Here is a 12,871-nt window from a genome sequence, read left to right as displayed (position 1 = left end):
CAATATATATATATATATATATATATATATATATATATATATATATATCATTACTTATACATTTTTAATTATTCAAATTATGTCATTAGATTTCACATATACATCGCATATCATATCTGATATTTAGATTATTTTATTTTATTTTATTTAATTATACTTTTGCATATCTACATATATATATATATATATATCATTACTTATACATTTTTAATTATTCAAATTATGTCATTAGATTTCACATATACATCGCATATCATATCTGATATTTAGATTATTTTATTTTATTTTATTTAATTATACTTTTGCATATCTACATTATGTATGTGTGCATTTTTTGGCATACTATCTATCATTTATTTATGTTCTAAATTATTTTATAGTGTTCGTGTTTTGTGATATACTTTAATAAGTTTATGATTTTAATATTCTACATATTCATTCTTATTCTTTATTCTTAACTCACAACATTTTCAGTATATAATTATCTTATCAGTCAGTTTTGTCTTGTTTAGATTGTTTTAATATGTTCACATTGGTTTCGTTATTCTAAGAGCAAAGTATTTGTACTTTGATATTCAAACAATTATTTATGTTGTTAGGTTTGGATTGAGTTACTAATTATATAGTTATTTTGTTACATTAATTATTATCCTTTTATAATTAATATAAGAGGTAATCCTAATATGCGTTGTTGGTATGTATAATATTTACTCATGGGTTGTTGGCAAAGTATAATATTTATATGTATTATTTTGTCATTTAGACAATATTCATTGTATATACATATTATTTTTCAGTGTTTTTAGATTTCTATGTCCTTTTGTGTCATTGTTTGTTTATTATTCTCTATTCATTATTTTCGTTTACTTGTGTTATGTTTTACTTTTTCATTCTTTTATAATTACTATTCTCTTTTCATTATAGTGTATTCACGTAGATTATTATATTTATGATGTATATTTTTTATTAATTTATAGTCATTCATTATTTCTAGTATCAACTGTGTGACCATGTTTATCTAAAATTTATCAGTGTTTTTATTATACGAAATTATGCTCTATTTATGTTTTCATTTGTTTATAAATCTATTTTATCTTCCATAGTCATGTTTTATGTATTATACATCGCTACATATGTATATTTATACTGATCGTATTTATATGATTTTGACTATTATGCCATATATTTCTATATCTGAAATGATTATTATTGCTATATCCTTTTTATATTTATTACTTTACTTTATGAATATTACTAATATTTATGATTTATTATATTATTTGTTGAATATGTATAAATATGTCCTTATTAAGTTTTATATATAATATGCCTATTTTGAATCACTTGTTTACTCTTACGTCTATTTTTACTATATAATATTTTATGACTATTTACATGTCTCTTATGTTGTCCCTTATATTTTATGACTATTTACATGTCTCTTCAAATAATTCTTTTGCTTGTATATAATTCATCTGTTAATTGTATTATGTTTTATGTTTTGTGTTTTATCATATTTATCATATGCTTATGTATGCATGATTTATATTTTGTTGTGATCTTTTTATCTTCTTTATGTTCTTTTTTTATTTATTTATCTTGTTGAGTTGATATACTTTGTCATATGTTCTAGTGATTGACAATTGTTTGAGTTACGTATTCATATTTCTATTATATTTTTGTATGTTATATATATTTGTTCTATTTTACTAATTCAGTGTTATATATTATATTTTAACACCGTGATGTGTTGTCTTATGATACTATGGTAATAATATCATGTTGATATTATATTTTCTATAATTGTATATTCGTTTTTGACTTCTTTGTTATTAAACTATGTTGACAGATACTTTTATTTTTGTCTAGGTCTAGATGTTGTATTATATTATAATTTGATATGTATCAACTATTTTATTTACTATATGCATGATTCTTTATACATGTGTAATTTTTTTTAATATATGTTCACTCTCTTTATGTTACACTTACATCATTATTATTATTTATATTACATACCAGACTTTCTTATGACCTTATATTATATATATTCCCTTGATGATTTGCGTACTTTCTTATTATTTATGCATGCTTCTTTATACATGTGTAATTTTAGGATTTTTGTGATATTTAAATTTTGAGGGAGTTTTTGTAGTTTATGTAACTTTGAGGTTATTTATTATAAATTTTAAGTTTTTAAGAGCCTAATGGTAATCCTTGAAATCTAACTATGTTGTTTGTAAGTTTTGAAGTCACCGAATTTAGGGTGATTTTTTTCTAATTTGAATTTTTGAGGTTGTTTCTACAATTTTAGAAATATTGATAAAACAAGGAAACCCTCATGTATATACCTTATATCTCAAATTGTAAACCTCTAATTACCAAACCCGAGGTTCTAGTACATGAACAATAATAAAAGAAATACACTAATCTCAGAACATAAGTGCAGTGCCATATCATAGCCTACATGAATATCATGTTAAAATCTACCCAAGTGTCATGTCAAAATCTACACAGTTAACATGTCATGAACTTCTGTGAGAAGGTCATAGGCAGGGTTAAGAACTATGTCCGAAACATGAACTATATATTGTAGTTTCCAAACTCATAAAATAAGTGGTAAATGTCCAACACGAGGACTTCTATGGATTATAGTCCAACACGATGACTTCTATGGATTATAGTCCAACACGAGGACTGTGGAATAGTAAAAATATCGCTGTGATATATAGTGAAATCTACTTATATCAATCCACACTCAAAATAGTGTATAAGTCCCCAATTTATACCCTCAGGTCATCTATCATGCATGGATACATAGTGAGACTAAAAACCAAAGTCAGATAATCCAGGCAAACTCTCGAACATGAGTAAAATACTCAAAATACACAAAACAGGAATTTTGCAACAGACAGTGCAGCGGTCGACCGACTCGGTCGACCGCACTCTGATACGAGCTTGGTGGTCGACCGCTAGGCATTTCGGTCGACCGGCAGAATGTCGCGGTCGACCAGTAGGCATTTCGGTCGACCGGCAGAACGTCGCGGTCGATCGGTGCGGTCGACTGTAGACTATTTCTACCCCTACAGCGAGCCCAGCGGTCGACCGCACCGGTCGACCACCAAGCGGACAGAAACCCAAATCTGGGTTTCTGTCAGCTTGAAACCTGAAATGAAATTCGACAATTCTCCTACGATAACAGGAGTTCTAATGTCTCAAAAATACTACAGAAGGTAAACAGCTAATCCCAAGCCTGAAATCTATATTTCCAATATTCTAAATACATGAGAAACAAATCAAAAACGTTTTAAAAACAGTAAAAATGATTTATCTCTTGTTTAGGCAAATTTTAGATCTAGATCTTTATTAAACGGAACATTGGTGAACTTTTATAACCCAAAACCATTGATTCTTGTAATCCATATTATAGAGAACTCAATTTTTATACGAAAATACCATTTGGGCTCATCAAAAACGCATAAAAATCAAAAGAAAACCATAGAAAAATAGGGGTGAGGGATTGGGCGAGATGATACTCGCCTCAGGTGAGCAATGGATCTCTGGATCTGAAGGAGAACGTTTCCCTTCGCTGAATCCCACCAAAAACTGCTGCAAATCCTCAAGAACTTCTCCCAAATCACCAAACAAAGAGGATTAGGGTTTTAGGGAAGAGAGGGGGGGCTAGGGTTTTGGTTTCAGATGAAGAGAGGCTCTCCTGGGTTGGATTAGTATGTATACTAATCCCCTAACCCGACCCAAAACCCGATAAGGCCAAAACAAAAATCCGTAAAAACCCAAACCTGAAAACTCTCTGACCGCTGTGCGGTCGACCGCCACGGTCGACCGCGTCGGTCGACCGCGCAGCAGAAAAATGCCTGCTGCTAGGCATTTAACATGCTGGTCATTTCACTCAATATCTCTCACATAGAAACACTTGATGAGTTCTCAATTACAAAAAGACATATAAATCATATATACATATGATTATTTATCACAAAAGAAATATTTATTACTATTAATTCACATATTTCATTATAAAAAGATTTCGGGGTTTTACAATTATGAAGCATTAAACACTGATATAATGATATTGATTTCAACCCATAATGATTCAGAAAATGAGTTTAGGGTTTGATTTTTTGACTATTTGGGGAAAGGTCGGGTAGGGTTTGAGATCAGAATGGGTAGTATTGCACTATATTCGGTCGGTTCGGGTTGAAAATGCATATTTTGAAGAATCATGCTCAGCCCTAATGTCAACTTAAGTGGATAGGAATAAGTCATCCACCAACTTTTTTAACCGTTGATATTGCATTGAGATCCGTGATAGATATGAAGAATTTTTTAAGATTTGTGAATATATTTTGATGGCACAAATCTTGAGACAAGATGAGTGGATAAAAAGTTTGGTCACAGCCATTACTAAATCCTCCGTACATTGAAAAATTATAAGTCAATCATGTTAACTTTAAAAATATCAGGATACCTCCCTTAAGCTTAGCTGATATCTATATGTACACACACAAATGTATACCCCTTTAAATTTGAGATTTTTATTAGAAAAAACCCCTAAAAGAGTAAAACATTAGGGTGGGTTTACTAATATAATCTCAAAATTAAAGAGTTTTTTCAGTAAATCTTATATTTGAAGGGTTTTTTTTGCTAATCGCTATACGTAAGGGGGTTTTCTGATGTTTTAAAAGCTATCGGGGACACCTCACAGACGTTACAAATTAGCCGGGGGGTTCTCTGATATTTAGCGAAGAATAATCATTCTGAATTGAAGTCAACAGCCACCAGATCCCCTAACACGGAACGGCACCAACAGAAGTGACCCACGGCAGTTGACTTAAGTCGTCGTCGTCGCCGAGCTTCTTAATACCCCATCCCTTCGTCCCTCCTCCATTCCCGAATTAAAAAAAAAAAACCTAATTCTGCTCCAATCCAAAACCCTAACCCTAAAATCTCCCCCAATTCCAATCATGCACGCCGCCTTCCAAGCCCTAATAGGCGCCATATTCAGCTTTGTCTTCATCAGCACCGTCTTCGTGTTCCTCCGCCTCCTCTGCCGCCGCCCTCCCAAACCCTACCCCCATCTCCAAACCCTAGAGCCTGCACCGCAACGCCGCTCATCTCTCCCCATAACAAACGCCCCAACCTTCGCGACATCTCCGCTTCGACCCTCCAATCGACCAACATCGTCCATGGCCGAGCTCTCCGCCCGCCACCGAGGAACTTCTCCCGCCGAACGCCATCATCGGCGACGGCGGTTCGGTTTCGTCTACAAAGGCTCAGCTCTCGCAACGGCGTCACCGTCGCCGTTAAAAAGCTCTCCGCCGACGCCTTCCACGGATTTCGAGAGTTTCGCGCCGAGATGGAAACCCTAGGTCGGATCCGACACCAAAACCTCGCGAAAATGCTCGGGTTTTGCATATCGGGTTCCGATCGGATCCTGATCTACGAGTTCCTCGATCGGGGCAGTTTGGATCAGTGGATCCACGAACAGGATCCGAACCCGTTATCGTGGCCCACCCGGGTGAAAATAATACACGGGGTTGCCAAAGGACTCGCGTTTTTGCACGACGAGTGTAACCCGTGTATAATTCATAGGGACATTAAGGCTAGTAACGTGTTACTGGATTCGGATTTCGGGGCGAGGATAGCGGATTTCGGGTTGGCGAGGGGTCGGTCGGGTCCGGAATATGACCCATGTTTCGACGCCAAGTGGCGGACACCGGATACATCCCACCGGAGTATAGGGAGGGCTTGACGGTGCGACGGTGACAGGGCGCATGTGGTATAGTTTCGGATTGATGTACGAGGTGGCGAGGTGGGGCGGAGGCCGAAGCTGGCCGATGACGGTGCAGGATGGCCGAAGGAGGGTTTGGATGGTGAGGTGGCCCGGGGGCCGACGCCCAGTCTGGTCGTGTTAGGCGGAGGTTTTGATCCGATAATGGGGAGGGAGGGGATGAGGGAGGAGGAGGTGGAGGGGTTCTTGGATGTGGCTTATAAGTGCACGGAGGAGTCCTCTAAAAAGAGGCCTAGCATGAGAGAGGTTGTGTCAATGTTGGAAGCATATATGATCAAATGAGCGTGTATGTTGTACATGGTAATATGTTGCTGTATGCCAATATGTGCTAATACTTCACGAAACACTTGGAATAAAAATGAGGATTTTTAAGTATATGATTAAAACGATCTTAAACTGATAGAAACAAGTTTCTGTGAGAAAGCTAGAAGTCTTCAAAATAAAGAAAGGAATTTTTGTTAGCACTACTTGAATATTTACCAGTCTTTGCATAAATTACGTTAAAACAGCCTTTACATGTCTTAGACCCGAACCATAATAATATGATGACATTGTCATAACTCATGTGAGAATATTCTCCCAAAATGAGACACTTACATGCTAATTTTAGATCTTTTTAATATTATTAATTGTTTATTTATTAAATTATTATAATTTAAAAAATAAAAATAAAACCGGATATGTTTAAAAATAGATGGTGTATGTTTAATTGTAAGTTGACAAACATCAAATATTAAAGAATTTTATAATTAGTATGTGAGTGCCGAATAGGATTTTGAGAAAAGTATTCTCACCACATCTTTATAACAAAAGGCAACAAAGAATCAAATTTGAAAACGTATTCTTAGATCTGTATACTGAAGGTAACAAAGAATCAAATTTAAAAACGCACGTAAGTGATGCAAAAAACAAGCCAACCCGTAAAGTGTAAAGCAAGATAAATCATAGGGTGTATAAGGTATTTAAGTTCTAATAATAATCTACAAATTTCCACTCAAAAGTGTTGAACGATAGGAAAAGTGGAAGATTTTTTTTTTTTTTAAATCTTTGGTGTCAACATTCACACCACATAGCTTTAACCCGAAGCTCCGTCAAATGGGACGATACACAATCTAACTTTTCTGCCCCAATCCACAAATCTGCAAGAAAACAAAGCCCAAGGCCACAGCTTTCCACACAACAGCCCAAGGGATCCCATAGTTTCCCTTTCCAAAAAGACCCCTGACAAATGGCCAAAACGTTAACAACACCCACGCACTGCATACAACTTCCCCTAGCCCCCAACGTTGTTGTCTCCCGGCAACTAGACGCATAGCTCCAGTGACCATCCCCGCGATGTGTACCATCACGAGTGCGGTCCCGGGCACAAACAAGGGAGACGAGTCGAATGTCAACCTACCACGATCTTCGTCTGTTTCATCGGTCGAACTATTTTGGTCCTTTCGAGTGACTTCAAAGATTGTTTCTGAGAGACCGAGGATTTTGAGGATGACAGAGAGGAACGCGAGCAAGAATGAAGATGCAGAGTAGATTCTGCCCATTCTCTGGTTGTTCCACCACGTACGAGCTGAGAGGCCGCATTCAAGGTAGTCGGAGAAGGTGGTGATGTTAAAGACGGTGAAGGTTGCTAGCGGGATGAGGAACTCGGGGCTAGATGCCTGTGTATAACAAATTTCACAGTTCATCTACTATTGGAAAAACATAAATTTGTTTAGATTACAAAGGCCTTTTAAGCCCAGCTAAATTAAAGCAATATCCAAGTAACTAGTTTAAATCTTGAAGAGAATATAAGGTATCTAGGTAGTCTAGAGGCCCAATTAAAGCAAAGCCCAAATAAGCAGTTTTAATTTTTGAAGAGAATATAAAGAACACTATATTGCAAGAATAGCAAAAAGGAAATTTTGCATAATTTTATTTTAAAGTAGTTTCTTATTGAAGAATATTACCTTTGGCAAGAAATTGGTATTAGCCAGAAAGCAATATACGGGGAGGAGAGCATAGCAGAAGTCAAATATAGAAGACACAGCCCAGGTATTAATCACCAAATACGCTAGGCACTGTCTAAAGCTAAGGTGCTTATATAACGTTGCAAGTACTGGGCTGTTGGAATCAAAGAGGATCTCCAGTAGGCCCACGGCCCATCTTTTGTATTGGGTCAGACTCGCTGGCCCACCCGTCGGAGCACTTCCAAGAAATGCTGGTGGGTCCGGTGTAAAATATGCCGATCTCCATCCCTTGGCTTGTATTATAAGTCCAGTGAGGACGTCTTCAGTCATTGATCCATAAATCCATCCAATCTGCATCGAATTAAGTTAATATAGAATTGAAGCATATGAAAATAAAAGAAATCATTAATTTGTCATCTCTGTCAAAAGATCCTGTAGATATCTAAAATTCTGGTGAGAGTTGGACGTTATAATTTTAGGGGCTGTTTGGTTGCACACTTTTTGAGAAAACTTTTCTTAAAATATATGACAATGACAATTTTGTAATTAAAAATTTTCTATAGATTTCTGTAAATTGTGTTTGGTTCAACAAAAAATTTATAGAAATATTTTCTATAAAATATCAAAAACTATCAAATTTTACAAAAAGCAATTTCCTCTTAAAATGAGAGGAAATCAACAGGAAAGCTGGCACCTTCCTTATTTAATCAACAAAACCCGTCTCATACCCATTTTCTATAAAGTTATGAGCCATTTTCTTGTTTTGAACCAACCAAGCAAAGTACAAAAAAATAAGAAAATTGTTACTTTTTGACTTCTCAAAATTTTTCCTATAATATTTTTTAAGAAATACAAGAAAATCATACTTTGGGTGGAAAACATTTCCTATAATTTATAGAAATTGAACCAAACACCCCCTTATAGTCTAAGACGCTTTTATAGATAGAGAGTTCTTTTTATGGATAGAAATCTGGCTTTACGTAGTGTAGGCATAAAAAATTGCCTATAGGTTCTCGCATATAGCTCGAGATAAAAAAAAAGATGATAAATGTTACTATCCGAGTCAAGGAGGATTATCTGAGTCATAGGAGATCATCTGATATTGTAGAGAAGCTAAAAAGCACACGAAATAAGTCGGCGAAGCGTACAAGTCTGTGAAACATGCTAAACGATAAAGGAACAACTCAACCAGGAGTTTTTGCTTTATCCACAAAAGGGTGAAGTACCATGTGTGTCTCATCTACTCTATGAGTGTTTTGCCTATGGAAAGTTGTAGATCTCTTCATCAGCTTTCCAACGCATCTTGGATCATCTCATTCCGAGATCGGACGAGGGAGTTAGAGCCAAAATACCCGAGACAACACAAACTGTCTCGGAAGTGCGAGACAGACTTCACTGTCTCGGAATGCGAGACAGTCATGACTGTCTCGCACAAAATATGAAGAAGGTCAAAAGACAAAAGTTGTAGATCTCTTCATTATCTTTCCAACGCATCTTGGATCATCTCATTCCGAGATCGAACGAGGGAGTTAGAGCCAAAATACCCGAGACAACACAAACTGTCTCGGAAGTGCGAGACAGCCTTCACTGTCTCGGAATGCGAGACAGTCACGACTGTCTCGCACCAAATCTGAAGAATGTCAAAAAACAAAAATTGTATATCTCTTCGTCATCTTTCCAACGCATCTTGGATCATCTCATTCCGAGATCGTACGAGGGAGTTAGAGCTAAAATACCTGAGATAACACAAACTGTCTCGGAAGTGCGAGACAGACTTCACTGTCTCGGAATGCGAGACAGTCATGACTGTCTCGCACCAAATCTAAAAAAGGTAAAAGACAAAAGTTGTAGATCTCTTCATCAGCTTTCCAACGCATCTTGGATCATCTCATTCCGATATCAGACGAGGGAGTTAGAGCCAAATACCCGAGATAGTACAAACTGTCTCGGAAGTGCGAGACAGACTTCACTGTCTCGGCCATAGAGTTGGTTACAACACGTTTTTTGACGGTTTTTTGGCTTCATAACTACTTGAGATCAACCATAAACGTGGGGAGATGGTTACAAACTGAAAGGAGACCCACTAACATCATAAAGCCGAGACAACAAATGCTGTCTCGCGAGCTCATTTTCTTCTAACTGTTCCTAGGGGTTATAAATACCCCCCTGAGGTTGATTTTTGGGGGGACTAATCATTTTTGAGCAGTTTGGAGCAGAGAGAGCAGAGTTCCTGAGCTTCCGGCCATTCCTTGAGATTCGAGCTTTGACTTGATCTTAAGAAGAGTGATCGTCTTACTTTGATAAGATCTTCACTTCAAATTCCTACTTCGATAAACGAAGGAAGAATCATTAAACCCCTCACGATTCAATCAGAATCTGTGATTTGGTGGTCCACGGGCTAACACACCCCCGGCACAGGCAAAGATCCCACGCAAGTAGCGATCCAAACAACGATCCTACGTTTGTTTCTAAAAAGTTATAATTTTCCTTTTGTTGTGTAAAAGAAGTCTTATAAAAAGGCTATCTCTTTTGAATTTGTTGTCTTTGTTGTGTAAAAGAAGTCTTATAAAAAGGCTATCTCTTTTGAATTTATTGTAATCGATCGAAGATATAATGAATTCCACAACGAGACCAACTTTTTTTGAATTTATTGTAATCGATCGAAGATATAATGAATTCCACAACGAGACCAACTTTTGACGCAAACACGTAGTGATATCAAAATCTTTTAAAATTGGTATTAAATTCGTAGTCAGTGTGACTTAAACTTGTGTTGTTCAGATAAAATGTCAAAGTATTCCGCCACTGCATCAAAAACTCACAAAATATGGTTAGGGTTACTATTTTATATCCTATAACAATCTCAACGTGAAACTAACACCAAATTTAACAGCTATTCAGAAACTAAATTAGCATTGATCCTGACACAATCTTATCTTGACCTTGATCCTTTCTTGACCTAAAAGAAAACAAGGTCAATGCCAGCACAATTTTTACTACATATAAATTTTCCCTAAATGAGACCATGACTGTGCTTGCCAAACACAGCCTAAGAATACTTTCACAAATGAATATGGATTACTACGGTTTCGTTTGGATATCATGGTGTTTTCCTTGTTATGTTTTTGTAAAAAAACATTATGGTGTTGTGTTTTCCCTTAAAATTTTTTCAAAACACCATGTTAAGTATTTTTTGTCAACACTAGTTTGACCCATTATAAACATTAGTATTAAATATATTATTAATATATTATATATTAATTATAATAAAATATATATTGTAAATAAAATGTTATAATATTTAGTTTACATTATTATAGTATTATAAGTATTAAATGTAATGCAATATAATATTGTATAATGTATTATAATATTATATTATACTTTAATGAGTTATATTATATTATAATGATTACATATTATTTTCAAATAATTATATATTTAATTATTTTGGTATATCAATTTGTTATTGTTGTATATTATATTAATTGTTTTATAATAATATTGTTTTATTATTAATATAATATTATAATATTATTAATATAATAAAATATTATTAATAATGTTAATATTATGTTATTACTAGTATTTTATTAATAAATTAATATATTATAAATATTATAATATTATATAATATATTATAGTTTTTAATATGTTAGAGTTTATTAGTAGTACTTTAATAATATATTAGTATTTATGATATTAATAAATATTATTATATTATGAATATATTATTTTTACATTAACATTTGTTAGTTATTATCAATAACTTTTATTATTTTTTATTACTTTATTTATATTTTATTATTATTTATTTATTATATAATACATTATTAATATATTAGCTATTGGTATTTAATATATTATTATATTATTTTATAAGATATTTTATTTATTATATATTTATACTTTTATATTATTTAATAAATATTACTAATATATTAAATTAACTATAATATAATATAGTATAGTATAATATAATAAGCATGTTGATAATAACTCTATATTAATTATATTTAATATATTATGTTAGATATTATATTAACACTTTCTCAAACTCAAAACCAAAACACAAAACTTACAACACCTAAAAGGTGTTTTAAAATAAGTGTTGTGTTTTGAAATAAGTTTTGTGTTTTTGGTTTGAAGATGATTTAGCTCAAAAAACACCATGGTTTCCAAACACATGGTGTTTTGTTTTTGTAAAAACACCATGAAAACAAGTAAAACATCATGGTGTCCAAACGGAACCGTGTTATGAGAATAAGTGCATAAAGCTTACCTCTTTGCCCCAACACGTATTAAGCTCGTAGCTGCAAGAAGCAACTTCTCTACCTGCTTGAATTCTACTATGGAGGTCACCCATGATTGAAGATCCAAAATAGTTCTTTGAAGTTATTTCATTGACTGACTGCATTAATTCTTTGGAATTTCCGTATATTCTTCTCACATCTTCATAGGATAATTCATCTGTCCAAAAAATACGGGGCAATTAAAATATGTTATGTTGCACGATATTTGAAAAGACTAGCGCATCAATTTAGTACAACGTCAGTAAATTAAACAAGCATAAAACTTTGTGCATTTCACAAAATGCAGCTGACAGATTATATAAATAAAAATTGAAAGTTAAATTATCACAAGAACAGTGATTTAGATCGAAGATTGATAGACAATATTCAGTTGCATTGTCCTTGATAGAAATAGGGTAGACCTCCCAAACTTCAGGCGCGTATTGTTAAATTTACCCATTAATGTTATTTCCCCCGAAAGTTTAAGATGTAATCCGCCCTCTTTACTTAACTAAGAGCGGATAGAATGCCATTAGTTCCATCATCTTAGATATATCTCTCTCTATTTATTTACGACGATAAACAAACCAAAAAAAAAAGTAATAATATGCATTTATTTCAGAAACCCCCTTGAACTTTTAGGGGGTGTTGCTAATAACCTCGCTGAACAATTCTAATTTGAGAAAACCCCCTAAACTTCGGGGATATTGCAGATATTCTCCTTGAACTTTTCCAATAACATTAAATATCAATCAACTTTGTAGTGTTTGACAAAACCCTCCTGAACTTTAAAATTTTCACACTAGGACCATACATGTATTTGG

General features: G+C 34.1%; 1 protein-coding gene across 1 annotated transcript in view; it reads right to left on the bottom strand.

The window, feature by feature from the left end:
- Positions 6,707 to 12,871, bottom strand: part of LOC109824641 (cellulose synthase-like protein H1) — a 40,108-nt gene continuing 33,943 nt past the window's right edge. The window contains exons 7-9 of the mRNA XM_020391273.1: positions 12,038 to 12,225; positions 7,756 to 8,106; positions 6,707 to 7,467 (exon numbers count right to left, since the gene is read on the bottom strand). Of these exons, the coding sequence (XP_020246862.1) occupies positions 6,922 to 7,467; positions 7,756 to 8,106; positions 12,038 to 12,225 (1,085 nt within the window). The 3' untranslated portion in view covers positions 6,707 to 6,921. The remainder of the gene's footprint in view (positions 7,468 to 7,755; positions 8,107 to 12,037; positions 12,226 to 12,871) is intronic.

Source organism: Asparagus officinalis, chromosome 9, assembly GCF_001876935.1.
Source record: "Asparagus officinalis chromosome 9, Aspof.V1, whole genome shotgun sequence".
Lineage (NCBI taxonomy): Eukaryota > Viridiplantae > Streptophyta > Magnoliopsida > Asparagales > Asparagaceae > Asparagus > Asparagus officinalis.
Note: the sequence above shows the minus strand (reverse complement) of the source record. Positions and strands in the feature narration are given on the sequence as shown.